This window comes from Tyto alba, unplaced genomic scaffold (genome assembly GCF_018691265.1).
Source record: "Tyto alba isolate M040663 unplaced genomic scaffold, T.alba_DEE_v4.0 Super-Scaffold_39, whole genome shotgun sequence".
In the NCBI taxonomy this organism is placed as follows: domain Eukaryota; kingdom Metazoa; phylum Chordata; class Aves; order Strigiformes; family Tytonidae; genus Tyto; species Tyto alba.
In genome coordinates, this window is record NW_024881314.1 from 4,075,764 (window position 1) to 4,097,835 (window position 22,072).

The following is a 22,072-nucleotide window of genomic DNA, read 5'->3' on the forward strand; positions in this document are numbered from 1 at the left end:
TACTGCTATTGCTCTGGAAACCGATACCCTGAATTCAAGTGGTGGCATTAGAAACCCAACAGTGCATTTGGTTCATGTAGATTTTTAGCCCTTTGGGGGCCTCTGTCAAATGGAAGAATGAGAATAGAAAATAGATGAAGCCCATCTTCGTTGCACATGGCGGGGCCCTGTGTGATCTCTTTAGTCTATTCTGCTTTATCACGACCCTGGCTAGGTAATGGTGAGCTGTAAGTGGGTTTTAATTTCTGCCTAATGGGTGAAGATTGAAAATACGGCAAGAGATTAATATGGCAGTGGCCAAGGGGTCCTGCTTGGTGCTGGGGGCGGGCGGCCGCCGCCTCAGCGCGGTGAAGGAGGGAAACCTCTCCTGAGGGGAGACCCGGTGGCTCCGGTTTTGGCGGGCGCTGCCGCGGGGGGGGGTAAAGAGCTGAGCCCCTGCCCGGGGCGGAGGGGAGGGCAGAGCCCGTCGCCTACCTGCGCTCGCAGCTGTCCCCTGCAGGGGTGCGCGGCCGGCTGAAGCCGTAGGGCTTGGAGCTGAGGGGTGGCAGCCCGGGGGGGCTCCCCTTAGGGCGCGGGTCGAGCTCTGGGAGAGAGGACCGGTAGCGGGCGTCGCTATTCGGGTGTGGGGAGACGGTGAGTCCGAGGGGAGCCCGGGCGGGGGTGACGGCCGCCGGGCATCTTCAGCGGGCGGCGGGGAGCCCCGGGAGCCGCCGGGGCGGAGGGGAACCTCGTCGTGGGCGGCGGTGGCGGTGAGGCAGCGCGTCGTGACAGGTGGCGGTGAGCCGGGGCGACGGAGTGCGCAGGGAGCGCGGATGGAAAGCGGCGGTGGGGTGGGCAGGGGGTGGGGGGGTAGCCGGAGAGGGCGCGGAGGAAGCGGCGGGCAGGGTGGGCAGGGGCCGGGCAGGCGCGGGGGGCAGAGGAAGCGGCGGCGGGGGCAGGCAGGGGGCGCGGAGCCGCCCCAGCGCGCCGGCTCCAACATGGCTCGCGGCGGGCGGGCGCCCCCTGGCGGCGGCGGGCGGGCGCGGCCGGTCACGTGAGGCGCTCGGGGCCTGCTGCCGCCGCCGCTTCCCCCAGTCAGAGCGGAGCGAGCCGAGGCAGAGACGAAGAAACAAGATGGCGGCCGGTAGCGATCCGGAGCGGGACGCCGGCAATTCGGATTGAGCCCTCGGCCCTCACAGCTCGGCGGCCCCCCTCCCCGGCTCGGATCCCTCGCAGGGGGGGGAGCTTCCCCGTAGCCGCCTGTCCGGACTCCGAGCGCCCTCCCGAGCCTTCCTTCCCCCTCCCTTCCCCCCTCGGCCAGCGCCCAGAGATGCGGGGCCGGCGAGGCAGGCCGCCCAAGCAGCAGCAGTCGGCGGCGGCCACCGCTCAGGCGAGCTCCCCGGCTCCGCCCGCCCCGGCGGGCCCCATCGGGGGGCTGAGGTCCCGGCAGCGGGGCAGCAGCCGCGGCAGGTGGGCGACCTCGGCCCAGGCGGAGACGGCGGGGCCCAAGCAGAAGGGAGCCGGGGCTGCCCAGGCCTCTTCCCCCGCCACCGCCTCCCCCAGGGGGGGCAGCAAGAGGAAGGGAGGCAGCGGCAGCAGCAGCACCCCTGGTGGGGGAGGCAGCAGCGGTAAGGGTAGGGGCAGGGCTGGGGCTGGAGGAGCAGGGGGAGGAGGCGGAGGAGGCAGCTGCAACAGCCAAGGCAGGGCTGCCTCGTCCAGGAGGAGCATCAGCAAAGTGGTGTACGATGATCATGAGAGTGAAGAGGAGGAGGAGAGCATGGTGTCCGAGGAGGAAGAGGAGGGAGACCCCGAGGATAACCAGGACTCCGAGGAGGAAGAGGAGGAGGAGATAATGGAGGAGGAGGACGACGACGACTCCGACTACCCCGAAGAGATGGAGGATGAAGACGATGCCAGTTATTGCACTGAGAGCAGCTTCAGGAGCCACAGCACCTACAGCAGCACCCCAGGTAGAGAGTCAGTGGGATGAACTAAAACAAGTTGAGGGCACCCCACATGCTCCCTCTAGGTTTGCAAATACAGTCCGCACGCGTTCTTCCTCCCATGCGTGTATGTAAGGGATGCCTGTAAGCACTCACAGGGAGAGAGGGGTATGCAAATTAACGACTGGCAACCCCACGGATGCAGGGAACATTAGAAGATGCTTACAAACACATGCACTGAGAGGAGGGAGGGAGGGGGGGCAGTACATGCTGTAACAAGGGGATGCTTTGCAAATATGCATGGCGATTCTGGTGACTGCAGAAATGCATGATATACCAGAACGTGTTGCAAACAATGTCAAAAGTGTATGGAGCATTCAGTTAATTTTTAAAAACAATGGAAACGGGATGCATGCCTTGCAAAGAGGTCCTTTCAGATATATACTGCAAAGGATGGCTTGTGCTTGCAAATACAACTTGATGTTAAAAGGAAGGGAAGCACATGCAACTTAAAGTGGCCTAAAAAAAAAAAAAAAAAAAAAAAAACACACAGAAAAAAACCCCAGCCATAAACACTGAAAATTTTTAGGGTCTTGAAATCAGAGGTATTACTGGATCCAGCATTTACTGGCTTTAAGACAAAACTAGCTTTCCAAGGAGGGAAATGAGGTGCATTGTTCAAAATGGAGATTGCATTGTTATAGTTTGGGGAAAAGTGCACAGGGCCTCATTGCAAGGGTATAAACCTAGTTTTAGTTAAACACAAAGATTAAAAGGTGGCGGTTGAGTCAAAAGACCTGGTTTTAAATACTGTATTTATCTTAAGATATGGCAACCTTTAAAACTCATGTTGGGCTTAAAACTTGTTAAACATCATTGTGATTTTTTTTTTTTTTTTTTGTAACCTCTAGTGGCAAATTTGGGCTCAAATTTTTAAGGCCTGCACTTCTGTTTGTCCTTAATTAGTTCATTAACAATGTGGATATAAAGTTTCAAAAATTCTTTTATCTAAACTTAAATGCTTTTGATTTATTTGAATTCATTCCAGAATAGAGTTCAAATTTAGGATTTTTAATTTTTTTTTTTTAAGTCTCTGAACCAGGAGAGTAGTTAAACTTAGGGATAACCTAGGACTGTTTCTGAGTTGGGCTACAGGATAACAGGCACTGCTGTTGTGCAAGTATTTGGCCAATTCAAAAGTGGGGCGGAACAGGTTGTTGGTGTAAATGCATTGCATCTTAATTTTAAAAGGAGTATAGTTTTGAGTAGTTAGCTGACAGCTTTTTAAAAAGGGGGAAGTACTGACTAATGTGTCATTTGTTTTTATTTTGGTGAATTAATGGTATCAGCTCATTATGTGACTTCGTAGTAGTCCTTTAAAAAACTCTGTATGTCTGTGTCTATATATATATGTTTCATCCTATATCCATATGCTCAGGAACCTAAATGAATCAAAATAAGTAAATACATAACTAAATTAATTTTCAGATAATTTTTTAAGGTGTTGGTTTACCTGTTGCAGGGATGTCTTGCAATTGAATTGAAAATTTGGAATATTTATTACTTTAAAGATTGAGATTTTGACTTTTAACTCTTCATTTTCTGTTTAGTTGTGGTAACTTTAATTTTTATTGCTTTTTGGGGGGGTGCTTTTGTCAGAAAAGTAATATTTTTATGATTTTAATTGACTAGGTCAGGAAAATACTTTTTACGTGAGCATCCAGGTTTAAACTGAGTTCTACAGAGTATGGGTGTATTCAATTTTTGAAATGTACTTAAGTGTTTTGGCATTTAACAAGATACCTCTGTGTGCATTGTTGTGCAAGTGTAGACAGGTTTTATGTGGTATTTAGGTGTATCAGAAACCACTTTGATAGTTTATATGTTTATTTCTCACTTGGTCAGGGTAACTTCAGTTAACTTCTTAAAGATAAGTTTAAGTGTAAGCATTTTCCTCCTTACGTGCTTTTTTTTTTTGTTGTTTTTTTTTTTTTTTTTTGCTTGTTTTATACTGAGTGTTTGAAGGTTAAAACATCTGTGTTGTTATTTTGGCTATTTACTGGCAGTTCTCATTAGTTCAGTGTTTGCCTAACGGTCTCCCTCCCATCTTCCCTCTTTCCTAGACATGCTGTTGCCCTTTTGCAAAGAAAGTACAAACTTTTCATTCAATCAGCTCAGTCTGTGTCTTGTTTCTGCTGAATATCTATGTTGTGAGCACTGCTACACAGTGGTGGCACTAATTGAAATCATGGTTTTATCATAATCCAGGAAGAGATACTTGACGTTAGAACAGCATTAATAGGCAAGGAAAAGATTCCCCTAACCTCAGTATCTCTTTATCTGACAGCGGCCAGTGCAGAGTGTTAAGAACAGGTCAAGCATACAGTGATATCTCTTCGGAGTTCCTTCATGGGCTCCAGTGCTTTTTGACTTGGGTACTTGCTGAGCCAGAATCGGTCTTTAGCTATGTTTAGATAGTTTTTTTTCTTTCATATATTTGTCTTCAGAGCAGACAGATTGTCCTATACAGTGACAAAGTTCCTGTGGTTAACTGGACGGCTTGAAGGAGTGTCTCCTCTATTGTTTTAAACTGACCCCTGACAGAATTGTGTGGTGCCCACTGGGTTTTTTCTAGTAGAAGAGGCGATGAATGATCATTCTCTGCTTACCTTTCCTCAGTCACATGCAGCCTGAATTACTGCGACTTTCAGGATGCAGTCTTGGAGGCTGAAGAGTTTATATTTTGAGAGCAGGGTATTGAAAAACTGAATCCCAGTCAGACTCTCCTACCAACCAAGATTTTGCACATAAATCACATCCCACTTAAATGGGTGACAGACTTCTTACAGTTTTTTCAAACTTCCATTGAAGTTACTTAAAAGATCACAGTGCAATGTTACTAGCCAAGAAAGGCTCAATTTTTGTGCTGTTCTAGGGAGTTTATAATATGTCTTGAACTTGGATGCAAGAGAGGTATTTTACTATATTATTATTCAAATATTTAAAGAAGCAAAATCTTAGGAATGGTAAAACACCTTTTATATAATGCTTAAAAATGGTACAGTGAAAGCTTATTGTGTGAATGCATATGACGTTTATCATTGCTTTTTCTTCTGCTGGATGGACTTTTGGTAAAGGGATTCTGTGTATGTGAATAACATCCCTTCTCTATCCCTTTGTATCCCCAGAAGTTAGATGTACTGTATATCTTGTACCACTAAATATTTTTGCCATTACCTGTCCACTGTAAGTTCTGCTTTATGCTTGTGAATTTTAAAAGAAGGATTTAACCAAGATGCCTAGAAGTCCTTCATCTTTTGTTTCTTACTTTTCTTTGACAAAAACTTGGATAATTAGCTTTTAGAAGAGCTATACATCCAGATTTTGGCTGAGATAATCATCAGTCTGTCTAACAAGCAAATGCACAACAGTGAAGTGGTGAGCCAAAAGATTTGTCTTAAAAAATACATTAAATTTTTTAGGTGGATTTTGCTAATCTGTGAGCATATACAGTGATTGACCATCATTTCTGTTAAGCAGTTACTTCACCAGTGCGCTTTTATCTTCAGAGTGAAAGAATTTAACTGGAAACAAGGTGATGCATTTTGTGTGTCTGTAGTAATTTTGTATCTTAACACATTTTCATGCTTTTGAAGAATTGTTTAAGTGGAGACATTGAGATATGACAGTAAGATAGGCAGCCTCCTTTGTCTGTCATGTGAGAAGATTTACCAGCCACCCAAACATTTTACTTAGGGTAACCTGTTCTCTGAATTAAATCTGGCATGCTCTTATTTTACCTTTTAGTAATCTGAACTTTGATTTGTACTCTAGAGAAACTATCAGTAGTTCATCATGCCAGTCATGAAAAATGTAGTAGACCGGTCCTAGTGAAGAAACTGCCTAGAAGGGCAAAGGAGTAAATCTTTCTGTTTCTGTTGTATTGACATGCAAATTTACAGTTTATCTGAAGAGAGCATTTGTCACTTCAGTCATCTTTCTAACAAGCTCTGTGTAGCAAATACCATACCATTACCTAGGTATGTTGTAAAAGGTAATTTGATGTACTGCAGATTAGTTTATTGTGAAAAATCTTTGCAGGTCTGCAGTAAAATTCCTCCACAGCTGACCATTGTATTGCATAGAACTGGTGTAAGGTGAATAAATGTTGATTGTAGTAAGCTGGGGCCAGCTCTCAGGGCTCACTAACTTCTGAAATTAGTTCCAGTTTATCTGAGTGTGTCCCAACAAAGAAATGGTCTGTCAGAGTGTTCCTGAAAATCGTTGTTAGTGCTACATTTTCATTTTTATTTTTTTCTTTTGGATGGATTCTAGGCAGAAAAGGGTTGTCCCTCTGAGTAATACTCAGAATGACAGTGTGGGAGCTCATCTGCTACTTGTCTTGTGTTAGTTATCCAAATGTTAAAGTGATACCTTAGAATATAGGGGATTTCTATTCCTGGCTCCTACTGAGAGTGTATAATGTTGAGAAATTAAATCCTTAATGTAAAATCAGTAGAGAACCTTAGTTTGCTTAGAAGTGTGCTACTGACAGATGTACAAACTGAAAAAAATAACAGTCAAAAGTTTTAAAGTTTTTGAAGAACATAAAGACCTAGTTTTGTACAACACGAGGCAGTAGTTAAGACTTGACTTAGCACATGTTGAGAATTTCTGCAATATGAGTGCTCTGAAAAGGGTGCTCTCGGGATTTAGTCTAGTAACCAATCATTTTTTCATTTGTGCTTCAACTTTGAAAGCTTTTGTGGTGCTTGCAAAGTCTCATTTTTAATGTCGGTTTAGATTTTAAGTTTAATCTGATTTGTGGTTTTTGGGTTTTGTTTTTGTTTTGTTTTTTTCTTCTTTTTTCCAGGCAAAATAAATAAATTTTGGCTAGGTACAGTTATTGCAGAGTGATATTCAAATTGGAGCTACATTACAAGTAGTTACAAATTCATTTTATTATTTCAGAAAAGTTATCTGGAAGAGATTATTTGACTTGTGAATATTAAAAACATGTTGATTGTCATATTGGCATTTTTAAAAGGGAAAAAGTGTTTTGTATAAGTCAAAGCCTTTAATTTTGGCCCATCCCAAGAAAAAAGATTTAGATTTTTCTATTTTGGTACTGCTTTTCTTAATATATTCTTATTTTATGTTAAACTGATTCATTTTACTGCTTTTTCTTCCTTGGTGTCAGCTGAGCAAATGCACTCTCAAGAGGTTGACTTTTAATTAAGGAACCAGTTTGGATATTGTGTCAAACGTGTAATTATATTCAGATATGCATTCTGCTGTGGAGAAAAAAACAAAACAAAAAAGCCAACAACAACAAAAAAACAAACAAACAAAAAACCCACAAAAAATATTCACTTAAACATTTTCATCAACTGCTTTCAGTTTTCTCAGTGATATCCCACAAGAACTTGTGTGTTGGTGTACATTCTCATTTGAAACTTGTCTGGTGCAAAGTAGTAATATAGGACAGAAAATGTCTGATTTTTGTGTGTTCATTAAAACTAAACAAAAATACAGCAGTCTTAGTGAGTTTAGGAGGGTAGTCAAAAGCCAAAATTTCCAGGAGGAAGGAAAAAGTAGGAGAGGGCATCTTCTCTGAGGAGTACTCGTGCTTTCAGGACATCATATAACTGCCAATTGATCTTTATGTTGAAAAGTTTCTGTAGTGACTCATGATCTGAAGAACAAACCCAACTCAGTTGTATCCTACTAATGAAGAACTTCTATGTAAGAGTAGTGTAGTTTGACTTGACTTGTGGAGCTTGAAGCCAAAGATTAATCTCTTTGGGGGGGCAAATTCAAAATCTCTTCACTTGCTGGGGCAATTTTGTAAAATGTGTGGGGAGTTGTTTTGTATTTTCCACACCTCTGTCCAGTGACAGATTACTGAATTATCTGAAACTTAGTGGTCTGTTTTCTCTCTCCCCTATACTCTATTATGTTTATCTTCTCCACTGCAAATGTGAACAGGAACTCTAAGCTGGAGTCTTAGTGCCCAGGTGCTGAAAAATTATGAGGATGTGAAAGATTTTAGAGAAGGGAAATGAGAGCAGTTGCGAGCTTTCTAATCAAGAAATGCTGGAAACAGTGTTTATTTCTTAGGTCATATCAGTGCAGCTACCACACTCTCCCTGTTTAAACAAGGCTGTGGTTCTGGCAGAATATTAGTTATGTAGGACCTTCATCCACCACTCCATTACTTGAAATGTGTTGGGGTGAAAAGTTATGTTTACTAGTACTGTACATCTGGAGTGAAGGGATATGTAATGTAAGACAGGGCAAAACTGGGTTTTTTGTGATTTTTTGTTAGGCTACATGTATATGGTAATTAGAATAAAACTAAAGCACAAAGAGCATGAAAGTCGTATTTAGTCATGGTAGAACCTTTGTATTCTGGACACTTACATAAACGGTTCATTCAGACCCTCTGTTTCAAAACTGTCTACATAAACCAGAAGATATGTTAAAGATGGTTGAAATATTTTTATGTTCCATATCCTCCTGTGGTAAAGAGTTCAAGAATAGATGTGACTTTCCCTTTTCTTCTTTCAGTCTGTGAATGAAAATGGAGACAAGCTTTTTAGTCCTTCTAAACTCCACTTAATTTCTAAATTTTGAAAGGGTTAACATTTGAACCAAATAGGTTAAATAGATGGAAATTTTTAAAAAATAAAGTTTGGCACTTTTGAGTGCTTCAGTAAATTCTGGTTTTGGGTGCTCAGCCTGTTACTTCAGTTCAGTGATTTCATTTTATTTCAAATATCATTAGTGTGTTTTGCTTAAATATTTGTAATATAAATTATTTGAATAGATTATGGTAAGTGTAGACTATAATTATCAATATCTATAATTAAATGTGCCATGTGAATAAAATTGTTTACTCTTTAATCTTAATTACAGGCAGCTCTTCAACTAGAGAATTAAAAATAGGGAGAGGCAACCATTGCAGACTACTTCATCACTTTTGGAGACAACTAGTGAAGGAATGTGATTTAAAAGAAGCATATGCTAGATAAAAGTATAATGCTGAGACAGTCAAGATGATCTGGATCCTGTAAACAGTCCAGTTGTGGCAGCTGAAGGCTATTGGCACATCAATTTATCCTTCCAAATAAAGCTATGGAATTTGAATGGTGTAGAAGTGGACATTTTCTGTCTTTGTACTGGCTTAAACTTGAAGGTGGAATTTGATCCATGGGTTTGGTTAATATGCAGAAACAATCTTAAAAGCATACAGTTCACATATAAGCATACAATTCACATGTAATAAAACTTGAGTCCGTTTTGGGAAACTTCAGTGTGAGTAAATTGACTTAAAGAGTCGGTACATGTAGATTCAGCTTGAAGTCCAGGCAGGCAGGTGGTGGTGATGCTTAAAGGAGAGGTGACTTCTACCAGTATACCTGCTCTGGAATCCTCTTGAAGTTTTTTGTTTTAGACAAAGTAGTACACTTTCTACTTAAAACAAAAAAACCCTACTGCTATGAGATCCTTTGACAAATGAGCAATTATTCAGGTCAAATAATAAAAAATATTTATCCAAAGTTATTTAAACTATGCCAGGATAAATTGAAAAATATTAATGGTAGTAGGGGATGTAGTAATACAGAGTTAAGGAAAGAGAGCAACAGTGTAATTGTGTTGACAGCTCAATGTGGTCCTTGCACTGAATTTGTTACACCATTTCACTTTCATATATTATTTTAAATATACATTAATGTAATGCACATATGTAGTGTCCCAAATCAAAATAAATGATTGTTATTGTGTAATCATCACTGGTATAGTATACACAAGCTCGCACTTCCCTCTTAAATATTTAAATCAAAGTCATTAAATGGATTATTTTTTAATCAATTCAATTAGATTTCAGTTAACAGGTTTTTTTCACAGATTGTACTGAGAATTCCCCATGGAGAGGGCAAAATCCATGATGAATGACAAGTCAAGGAAAAAAAGGTTGTTGTCAAATCCCAGAATATCTAAAATAATTAAAATAAAATAATTTTAATATATAAATGTTTGAAGAGACCCAAGTTGTTTGGTTTGGTTTTTTTTTTTTGTATGCCCATGGATGTCGAATTCAAGCATTAGACAGTTTGCTTTGTGGAAGAGAGATTTTCGTTAAAAGTGAAGAGCTTGAAAAGTTGGGTGTGCTTATTGCAGGAAACCATTTTTCAAAATCTGAAGGGGTTTTTGGTGTATGTGAAGAACAGTTGGGTAAACATGAATTGTGATCTTCAGAAACCTTCATTGAAGTTGAAACTGCTAAGTAGTGTGAGCTGTATGGGATGTCAGAACACTGCAGATAATTAGCAATGAAGAAATTGTTATTATCAGAATTGCCAACAAGCCTAGTGTTCTTTTTTAGAGTTCAAAACTGCCTTTCTTCAGCTGTCTGAGGTAGTGGCAAGGGAGCGGGCTGTCCACCCAACCCATAGAATACAAAAATTGCAGCTCAAAACAGACTGCAGCAGTATGACATCATTATATCATATTCCGTTGGCCTACACTTTTAACTTAAGTTCTGCAGCCATTTAGAATGCTTCAAGATTTATGAGCATCTTGGCAGAGAATATCTATCTTTTTCACTGGGGATGAGACTGCTTGGTTTTGTTGGTTTGGTTTGTGAGTTTTTTTAGGTTTTTTTTTAAAAGTGTCTGGAGTGTTTCCTGACATTGCAGTTGATGCATTTAAGCACAAATTTTTTTGGAATTTCTGAGTTTCAAAATCACACTTTGTGATTTTTCTTCTTGACTTCAAGTTATGTTCAGCCTAGAACAGCAAATATCAATGACAAATTGAAAGCAAAATTTGAAAGAAAAAAGCCCAAAACATAGGAAGATACAAAGTACTGTGCTACCAATCCATTCAAGAAAAATACGTCTGGGTACCATTTTTCTCTAAAATATTCTGCATCTTTGAATACTTTGCTTTTTTAGCTCTAGAAACCAGATTATATGCAGTGCAGAATTGTTCAAAGCAGTTTGGTGTCCAAAAAGAGAAATGATTTGAGCTTTTGAGATGTGGTGTGTGATTTACAGTATGGATTGGGAGTGTTGAGGTCTACAATATGGTAACTATGCTGCATACCGTGAGGCATAACACAAAGTAGTGGACAAATGAAGCATGCATTTTATAATGCAATACATTTTTCCTTATTGTCTAAACTCTTAGTTTTACAATTACTTTTGTAATTTCTCTGCTTTATAGCAAAGCAAACATGAAAATATGTACATTGATTTAAATAGAAGATGAAGAGTAGTGTGAATAATGCAACCACAGGGTTACATTGTACTTGCACTAAAGTTCTGTATTATGGTATTGTGACAAACTTTGTGTCCTGATAGCACATTTATCTAGACCTCTGATTGTACCAGTATGCTTCCTTAGTAAGAGAACTTTAACTTTTTCAGAAAATTATAGGAATTCCTTGTTTTAAGGTTCTTTTTTTGCTTCTCCTGTTAATTTGATGTGACAAATATATCAGTGCTTATCTCTTCTGAAAGAGACATCTACAAAGATGGTATACAGGGAGTCTGGGTTTTTTTTCAATGAAGGATAAAAACAACGCATAGGACAGTTATAAGTTTGTACTCAGCATAGAAAATTTCACCAAATGAGAGGAAATAAGGAGTCTTTGCTTCTTCCAGCAATGTTCTTTCATGCTAGTTTATCTTTGCCTGAAATTACTGGGAAGGTTGTTACTTAGGATTAATTTAGGTAAACTGGGGTTATCATTCTTGCTGCTTTCTTTCTTGAAGGGATGTTTCTTTTATGGCTTTACTGTGTGACAGACACGTTTTTCTGCTGCAATTGCAAACACTGAAAAGAATCCTAGTTTATAGCTCTGCCAGCTTTTTGTGATATGTGGACTCTGTGAGGATCATTAGTGATTTCAGAATATCTGTTCTGCATTGTTGTTATCTCACATGATTACCTACTAGAACTGGTCCTACTCTGTCTTGCAATATTGAAGGAGGCTTCAGGACCCTAAAATAATTTAATCTGTGAGTGTGCGTGTGCGTGGCTTCTTGCTCTAGAGTCTTTTAATTAAACCAACTCTGGTTTATGCATATATGATTTTGGATCATTATGGTAAAGTTGGGTTTAATCTAGGTATTTCTTGCTGTAAGAATGATTGCTTTGTGCCTGGCTGTGAAATTCCTGTGTTTTTGTGTGTTTGCCATGATTAAACATTTTCCACTGATTTGTGCAGAAGCGTATTGGAAGACAGTCATACAAGCATTCTTTCATTTTCCACAGTCAGAATACAAACTTAACTAAACTTGGAAGTTTATTTTTATACACAGATGATGTTGACCCATTACTTCTGTAATGGAAACATCTGGCAGTTCATCTTCTATATTGTTTCAGAGTGTCTAGTTTGTTGCATAAGATTTCATTATTTAAAGTTTGAGGCAGAGATAGATCTGGTGTCATCTTGCCATACCAGATCAGTGACTGATTTATTTTTCTCTTGGAATCATTTGGCAAACTGTCTGTTATGCATCAGGTTTCTTAAAGATAGCTTTTTTTTTTTTGGTAACTTTTATTTTCACTTTTCAATGCATTGAAGTTTTAATAATGCTGGTTTCAGATTCAGCAGGATCTCTCTTTGGGTATTTGCTTCCCTTAGCAGGACTTTTTGTTGGGTTTTTTTTTTTTTCTGTCACACTCCCCATTAGACTTATTTCTTGTATTAATAGAGGAGTATTGGAGGGCATGGGGTGAACAGATGCCACAGACAGCCATTTTGTCTTAATGATAGCTAAGATGACTGGAACTTATTTTATCTCTTAATTTTCTTGAACCAGTGGTGATGGGGTGGAGATGTCCCATTATGCACATAATTTTATCATATAATTATTCATGTGAAATTTAGAATTTCAGAATTAGCGTTGTGTCACTCTTCAGTCTCGGATCACCCAGTGTGTAATATATGTCACTTTTTATTAAAGTGTGCATATGAAATTGCTGTTATGGACAGTTTAGTTTTTCCTTTAGATTGTGAATAAAATACATCCTGCCAACCACTTTTCTGTGTAGAATTGATAATTCTGAAATTTAGTTGTAGACCAGAATCTTAATATGCTTACCAGAGGACGTAAAAACAGTTTTCATCTCAGTTCTTGGTTTTAAACCAAGATGATGGTTTTATGATTAGTCTATGAGAGTTGAAACTTGATTGTTTGGTTTGTTGTTTGGTTTTGGTTTTTTAGTTTTTTTGTTTGTTTGTTTGTTTTTAAAAGAAGTAGGTTTAATGAGTGTATCCTAATACTTTAACTGATAGCTGCAAAATAGTTGCATGTAGCTGGATACTTTTTCATTATTTTGGTAGAAGATTGAAATATTTAATCTGTCTAGTAGTGCAATGTAGAGAAACATTCCTCTTTTGTTTTCCCTTCTGCTTGGCATCAAAGATAGTGGAATTAAAGGGAAGAAAGTGTAGCATCTTATCTGAATTAGCATCTGAGACTGAATTAATTATTCTCAGTGTCTTTTAGGTAGTGAAACAGCTCTTCAGATCAGTTTTTTGTGTTAGGCTTTGTCATTCCATAATTCTGCCTCCTTCTCATTCTGTGGATATCCCTCCTGTTTTATTAAAGCACAGGGGTGGGGTTGTTTGTTTTCGTTTGAAAAATTAGGAGTTCCTGAAACATCTTCATAAAACATCACATTTAACTTTTGTTTCTGGCTTGTAGGTATCCAGGAGAAATATTCTAGCTAGAAGGCAGGGGACAAAGTGTTTATGTTCTGTTTTGTATTTTATTTTGGTTGAAATAGATGTCCTAAGACATCTGCTTGAAATGATCTTTCCTGTATACTACTGCTGGATAGGAGAATAGCTTGCAGTGTTTTAATACAAAATATCTGTTGTTTGAAGCTTGGTGCTTCAAGTTTAAAGTTAAAATTACAAGAAGGAATGATAGACTAGTCATGCTGAATAAGAATGAATAAAAATTCTGAGTTGTTTTCTTGGGTGAGGTAAACATCTTTCTTTTTAACTCATTTAAACAATGGAAATTCTAGATGTCATTTTAAAGATTCAGTAGATGTATATTATATGGGAAATGCGACTAAGTGCCTAAAGCAAAACTTCAGATACTTTGTGTATTTTATTTTCATAGTGTTACTTAAAGTATAAGATTAGTAGCTGAATTATCACATTTGTGTAACTGTCAAGATGTGAATCCTTAATTTGCAATAGTTTAGGAAGTTTGACAGTCATTGATGATAGATGTTTAAGCATGTTGACCTGCAAATGGCAAAATTCTTACTGTTGTTTTTTATTCCAGGTAGGAGAAGACAAAGAGTGCATCGTCCTCGTTCTCCAATATTGGAAGAAAAAGATATCCCACCCTTGGAGTTTCCTAAATCCTCAGAGGACTTAATGGTGCCTAGTGAGCATATAATGAATGTTATCGCCATCTATGAGGTACTAAGGAACTTTGGCACTGTTTTACGCCTCTCTCCTTTTCGTTTTGAGGACTTCTGTGCTGCTCTGGTAAGTCAAGAGCAGTGCACACTTATGGCAGAGATGCATATAGTGCTTTTAAAAGCAGTTTTACGTGAAGAAGACACTTCAAATACTACCTTTGGACCTGCTGACCTCAAAGATAGCGTTAATTCCACTTTGTATTTCATAGATGGAATGACGTGGCCAGAGGTTCTGCGGGTATATTGTGAGAGTGACAAGGAATACCATCATGTTCTTCCTTACCAAGAGACAGAGGACTATCCTTATGGACCAGTAGAGAATAAAATCAAAGTTCTGCAGTTCTTAGTGGATCAGTTTCTTACAACAAACATTGCACGTGAAGAGTTAATGTCAGAAGGTGTTATTCAGTATGATGATCATTGTAGGGTTTGTCACAAACTTGGGGATTTGCTTTGCTGTGAAACTTGTTCAGCTGTGTACCATTTGGAGTGCGTGAAACCACCTCTTGAAGAGGTACCAGAAGATGAATGGCAGTGTGAGGTCTGCGTAGCACATAAGGTGCCTGGAGTAACTGACTGTGTTGCTGAAATCCAAAAAAATAAACCATACATTCGACATGAACCTATTGGATATGACAGGCATAGGAGAAAATATTGGTTCCTGAACAGAAGAATCATTATGTAAGTAAACTAATAATTTAGTGTTTTCTTAACAATAGTATTGTATTTGATGTATTTTTAATATGTCCTGTAAGTTGCTGTTGCCATCCTAAAATTGTTCTTTATTTAGGAAAGACCATTGCTTGTTCTTTAAGTAGATTTCTAAAGACTATGTAGTTAATCCATTAATTTTCTCCAAAATAAATATTCTCATAATCAGTATATAACAAAGGGAAAAAAAAACAGGGCCTCCGGCTTAATTTTAATATGCCTAAAGCACATGAATGTGAGGAAAAGAAAGGGAAATTTAATGAGAATTCTCCAGTTTCTTGTAAAAGTTACTGAAAAGTAGTTTTAATTCTCTTTATGACCGCATAGTGTGTAAGACATCAGTTTTGGTATACTATCACTTACTTAGTATTTGGCTGTTAGATAATGGTACTGGTTTGATGGTCTGCCTTTGAAGCTAAGACTTCGAGAGGCACTCAAAGGTATTCACAATAGTTACTAACTAGAAATGCAGAAAATGTTGTATGTGAACATTTCTATAGGTGTACACAGAATCAAAATTGCAAGAAATGCCTGTCTTCAAGCGATCTCCCACTGTGCATGTTTATCACAATTTCTTGTAACTGATTGGTCTTGAGATGCTAATGTATCTCAAAACATTAATAATAATCAAACCCTTGTTTGTGAGGGCATTGTGTCCTGGGTTTTTTTACCTGAAAAGTTGAATCTGAAATTATAAAAACACTTCACATAAAAACACTTCACTTTTCACAGGAAAAATAACTAAAGATTGGTTTTTCTTATAAAAGACTGTTCTTATGTAATTGATCTCATCATGGAAGAGAAATAGTATTTAACTGACATTAATGGTATTACTAATCTAGGAAAAATAAAGAGGTTTTACTAGATTTCTTGAAATACTATTTTTCATTTAGTGTTATGGAGAAAATAAGCTACAGCTAGATACTTTAACAGAATTTCATACAAAACAGATTACACTGAATGTTAAGATATTAGCCAGTGTTTTTAAAAGGGATTGCGAGGACTGTTGATGGCATTCTATCTTGCAAACAAGACTCATTTTAGTCCTTTAAAATACAGTGCCCTTTCTCTAATGTATTGTTAGTTGATGCTTTAAGTATTTTTGCTGCTGTTTCCTATGTTCTTCTTTCACACTCGTAAAACAAGAGTACATATTTGATTATTTTTAGTTTCTCTGCATTATAAATGCCACAGTAGTGTCAAGCAATCTTTAAAAGATGCAGGAAATATTTTATCTTTTTTGTATACTTTATGTTTATACTTAATCACATGCTCTACAATATATGGTGTGTCATTCAGATGCTTTAGCATGATGTGATGGTCAGCCTGAAGCTGTTTATAGCCTAATTTTTCCATTGCCTTACCCATAATTTTCTACCTTCTGTTTCCAGAAAATGAGTTGAAAGTTCACAAAAAGCTTTAATAACTTAGTCTTCTCTGTGTATGGTTTTTGTATCCTTCCTTTCAAACTCTTGAGGAAAAGGTTGTTCTAAAGATGGGTTTGTCTCGCTGCACTGGTAGAAAGATTATGTTCTTCTCACCATTTAGGGGTCTGGGAATTAACAATCCAGAGAGTCACTCAGGAGGTGATTTTAAGATAGGCTTTTTTTTGTTGCAATATGTACAGGTTGGTAATTATTTTTGACTAAACTCGATCTATGAAACAATTTTTTTTCTTAATGAAGTGGAATATTTGATGTTCAGAAGGTTTTAATGCAGGCAGTACTTCAATATATTTCAAACTAAAATAAATCATGCAGTTGCTTCTTGATCCTTTGAAATCTACACATGTGAAAGTTCTTTCTCTCTAGTACATTGGTAGTAATTTTTACTGCACTAGAAAAGACGTTTTCAAAGGTTAAATGTATTGAATTTTTGAAAAAATTATCTTGCATTCCTGTTAGGAGTTCAGTGGGCAAATGATTTGTTTCAGAAATCATAAATCAAGTTTTATGACTAAGTTTTGTATCTTAATTGGGATTTATTTAAAGAGAAAATACAGTATTCCATTTAAAACCAGAATAGATGAGAACTGTAATCATACAGCAAAATGAAAATTTTTAATGGATTTTTCATTTTACTGACTTTTTTGTTAGTGATTAAAGTATTTAAAACGTAAATAGAAAAGCATTATTATGTTTACAGAGACAAGAAGAAGTTGTTGGCTGACTTTCTTTTGCTTGCTCATGCGGATCATCTAGTTTGAAAGATTCTTTCCCTTCTAGGCTTTATGCTTCCTGTTGCCATTAGATATCATGCCTTTTGCTAGTGTGAATGTACATGTGTACACTTGCAAAAGAAGTTCTTTCTGAAGTATGTGGTTTGGATTAAAAATATTTCAAATGGTCCTGATGGAATAGGAAGAAAAAACAGATGTTCTTTTAGATCTGCAGCTATACACTTTAACAGTGCAGCGTGGGATGTACAGAATCAATCAATTCCATTAGACTTTCCATAGAACTGTGACATAATTAAATTTGTGCATAATGTCCTTTAAAACTTTATGCTAAAGCCAATTCATAAAGGGACAAAAGTATTTACTACATAGCTAAATTCCAGAGAAATACAACTTTTATAATTCAGATAGATATTAAACTCCATCCTTTCAGTTTTTAATGTCCCTTAGATTCAGTAAGCGTGCTGTATTGCAAAACCAACCATTTCACATCTATATACTGAACAGGGTCAAAGCACACCTAACATCTTGGATAACTGAAGGATAGTGTAAAGAATAACAATTTAATGAATCTCAGGTTTTAGCATTTGGTAGTTATTGTATCAACTTTATTAAAATGAATAGACTGTATTCACCAATGCATGTGATCAAATATATCAGAGGGAACTAATAGATCTAAAAAATCTGCATAAACACCAATTTGAAATCCTGCCAAGGCGGATTAGAGAACTGAAATCCTAAATTCTTGCATTTTTTTGTTTTTCAAAGAGGTTTGGGGGGGCTTTTTACTTATTATCCCCTCTGCCCTTGCAAATGTTATAAATCCATCATACCACTGGTTTTCCCATCTTTTAAATGACTTTGTAGACTTGCTGTTCACTGATACTTGTATTTCCATGCTCATCACTTGATGAAGTTAATAAGCCTTGTTGAAGCCCATCATTGTGGTTTTGTCTCTCTTCTCAACCTATTCTGTTTTACAAAGATGGAAAAGTAGACACTAAGGAGATCTCCTCTCATACATACCCATGAGCAAATATCAACAAGATTAAAAAAAAAAAAAGACAAGGCAAAAGAAAATTAATTCCTGAGTTTTTGTTTCAAGTTGTTAACAAGTTTAGGATGATGTTTCTGGGTCAGCTGCATTTGTTTTGCCTGTGAAGGTTATTTCTGCAATTAACAAGTCAGGAAATTTAGGACTTTGACTTGTATTCTCCTAGTAAACTGCTGCAGTGTTTTAACAAGTTTTCTTTCCAGAAATACTGAGATGCTTTGGATTTGTCAAATGCCTGTGAATGAATATAATGAAACATTGTTTGGCTTTCATTTTGATAGCAGAAATAAGACACAAATTGTTATTCCTGAGTTGTATGTATCTTCATCAATGATCAAAAACAATTTCAGCTTTTTTTCTGCAAGATTTGTCATGCTGTTTATGTCCTTAGTGGGTGGTCCTCTATTTTATCCAATTAATTAAAAAGGGTTTGGATCTTCATTTGAATAGATTACTTGAAACAATTTAATGAATTCATCAGCTTCTAATTGTATCATCATGGAATTCAGGAAGGGGTATATCTACTTCATTATTACTTTACTTGAAAATTTCTAGCATCTTCTGTGATGTCATTTTTATCAGTCTTAAAACTTGCCTCTAAAGCCTGCCAATGAATAGTTCCTGGCAGCAAAGAAGGCTGAAAGAGGTAGGAAATATTTGTGTGATTCTTTTCTCCCTTGCTTGGCCTCGCTTAATGTTCGTGACTCAGCTGAGTCCCCTGGAGACGAAGTAGACCTGTCCAGCACCAAGCTGGTATATCTGTGACGCTTGTCATGGAAAAACATTGGGAATTGGTCCTTGTGTGGACTTGCATCTTTCCATCTCCTTTTTATGGTAGCCTCTCTGATCTCTTCAAAGGGTAAAAGTAATATCCCTTTAGCCAATGCAAGAAGCTGTTCAGGGAAGGTTAGTGTAAATCTTCTGTTAATTTAAATCCTAACTAACTTTGCCAGAATGAACCACATAGAATGCTTTCTGTGGTAATTCTTTGACTGTTAGTGAGTTGGCAATGAGCACTCCAAGGCTTCCTCCACTGGTATACACCTGAATCCTGAAAAGAAGTCTGACCGAAGATGAGTTTTGTGTAAGCAAATGTAACAGCAAGCTTGAGCCAATTTCATTTTCTGTCTGTTCTTTTGTCAAGAGAAAAAGCTAATTCCTCAACTTCTGTTACTAAGGTTGTGATAGCCTTGAATTCCAGAGAAATTCTATGCTCAAAACCCTATATAAATGAAGTAGAAAGGAAACAAAATACTCTTGGATAACCTCATTGTCCATTTCTAGAATATTACCTGAGCAGTTCTTTAATGGGTAGGACTGGAATTACACATGGAAAGATTAATTAACTCTAGGTGCCTTCTGCAGAATGGTTTGTCTTTGTGGTCTCGTGTCTTGATTCTTCATAGTGTGCCCCTGGGTTTGACTGGCCTGTAATATAGCATAGCTTTACTGGTACTGAAGGCTTTTTCTTGAGTTATATAGGGAAATAGAAGATAACAGCTAGTTGCTTTTCAGTCTAGTGGAACCTTGTAACACTAGAACAGGAAGAACTGATGGGAAAGGAAAAGGCAGATGCTTCTTCAGATGTTCAGGTGGCATACATATGCATACTGGATGCATTAGCATAGCTGTAGCAGTTTGATTTGCTAAATGGGAGGATAAAGTGGAAAAAGAAGAAAACACATAGATGATCACCACTGAAATTTAAGCAAGGTGTACAAGCTTCTGTGCCTGAGCTGCTTGTCTGGCAAATGGGTACTATCACAGCCTTACTTCATGGAATGATGAGACTGTATAAAATGTTCATATTGTTGCGTATCTAGGTCATGTAAGATGATGTTTAAATGGTGTGTCTATCTAACAAATAATCAGGTAATGAGCTGGGGGTTCAGAATGAAAGGTTAAAGTTCTCTTTTTGGTGAGCTAAGAAATAATTGAAGTATAAACTTAGGAACAGCATTATATTCTGCAGTTGTGTTTGTAAGGAGCAGAACAGCCTTACAATTGCTGCTCTGCCAGTGTCTTGCTCTCGTCACTTCCATTGAACATTTGCCAGGGAAAATTCAGGAGGCATACTTGCCTTGTCCTTTTTAGTTCAGCATTTTTTCATTCTTTTCTTTCCTCTTGCTGTATAAAGCTGTATTCTTGCATTCTCATCCTCCCTTCCATCTTAGTTTTTGGGTGTTTGCCTTTATCTGACTATTTTGTGGCTTTTGTTCACGAACAATAATAAAGGTGCTGCTATTCCTATTATTCTTAGTAAATAATTTCTCGGTTTAGAAGAAATGTGATTTAAATAATAATTTTTATTTAACATGGAAGTCTACAGGCATAGAATATTCCATAGAGTCAAATGATTGTCAATGTTCAGCTGTTACTTTTTGATGTGTAGTGTGTGGGCAGTCTTCCTGAAATTAGCTCTTTTCTGAGAAAACTTGTCAAACTTAGCCATGCTAACCTGTTAAAACTAATGGAAAGTTACTGGTAGCCTACAGCAGTAAATGGGTAAAGTAGAATTAGTTGCTTTTCACGAACAAAGGCCTTTATGAAAGAAATGATAGTATTTCTTAGCAATACACCAAGTTCTATCATCAAAACCAGAAGTGTTTTATAGTAATGGTCGTGACAAATTAGTACTTGAATTTTGAGTAATGTTACCATTACTAATTTCATAACCACTTTATTTTAGTAGTGTTCTGATTGAGTTGCAAATATTACAGTTGTTTCACGAATAGAACGTGGAAAGTAGTAGATAGATGACCATTAAGTTGGCTTATAGTTGTTTGAAATTCTGAATATCAGAGGCAAATTTTTACTATCTTAAATGTATAAGCCATGTGGAGGCAGACAGTAGAGAGGAACACAAACCTTACAAGGGTAGATCTTTCAGACTACAGTCAGCTTTCCATTCCTATCGATGATTTGGTTTAGGATTATCAGTGAGCCTGTAGTGCTTTTATGGACAGTGCGAGTTTAGCAGTAGTTTAGCTCCTCTTCCACATGTGAAGGCCAGGCTGGTAAATCATTGTCACCCCATCCGGTGCTCATGGCGCTGGGAGTGCTGGGGGGTGTTGCAGCTATGAGCGGGGTCCTGCCCACAGCCAGCCTGGATCTGGCTGTGGGTGCTGAGCGGGACCTAACAAGCCAAGCTGAAATCCAGCAGCCTTCTGCGTAACCACTTGGTGCATCCTCCTTACGCTCCCCAGCACGCTGGGAGAGCCTGTTGCCCAAAATAATCATGGAGCTCGCTTGGGTCTGGTGGCCCTGGGGAGATGCTTTTGACACTGCGGTCCTGCAGTAGTTTTGTCTAGGCTCGTGGTGTCATGGAGTACCCCAGATAAAAAATGGAGAAATCCCTTGATCTTTTCAAAGGATCATATTATGATTCTTTTGCCCTTATTGGTGCTCTCACAGGCGAATGCCATAGAGATGCTAATATAAAATACTTGATGAATGTGAGGCAGTACGCTTTGAATTTCCTAACTTCGCTATTTCCCGAACATGCAGTCAGAAACACTATCCATTATGTGTTCTGGAGCCATACCCTCTTTCATTGCAAATTGTTTGAGAGTTATTAGTAGATTACTGGTTACAGTAACAATAAATATTATGAGAATAAACATTGTTGCCAGATTGGACAAACCAGTTTTAAGGGGACTCTTCTGAGGGGATGAAGAAAGGGAGGGAAATGAGAAAGGAGTATTTGGGTACTAAACCAGGTGCATATGACTGTCTTCATATGACTTGTTT

The 22,072-nt window shown here is 38.3% G+C and overlaps 1 protein-coding gene across 14 annotated transcripts in view; it reads left to right on the forward strand.

Moving 5' to 3' along the window:
* Nucleotides 1-1,036: 1,036 nt before the first annotated feature.
* The window catches only part of BPTF (bromodomain PHD finger transcription factor), a 58,481-nt gene continuing 37,445 nt past the window's right edge, over nucleotides 1,037-22,072 (forward strand). For 7 of the 14 annotated variants that reach the window (XM_033002522.2, XM_033002520.2, XM_033002526.2 and 4 more), the window contains exons 1-2: nucleotides 1,038-1,949; nucleotides 14,240-15,062. In XM_033002522.2, coding sequence (XP_032858413.2) covers nucleotides 1,310-1,949; nucleotides 14,240-15,062 — 1,463 coding nt within the window. In that variant the 5' untranslated portion in view covers nucleotides 1,038-1,309. Of the gene's footprint in view, nucleotides 1,950-14,239; nucleotides 15,063-22,072 lie in introns of those variants that run through there. The other 7 variants (XM_033002516.2, XM_033002525.2, XM_033002515.2 and 4 more) reach the window with 3 other exon arrangements.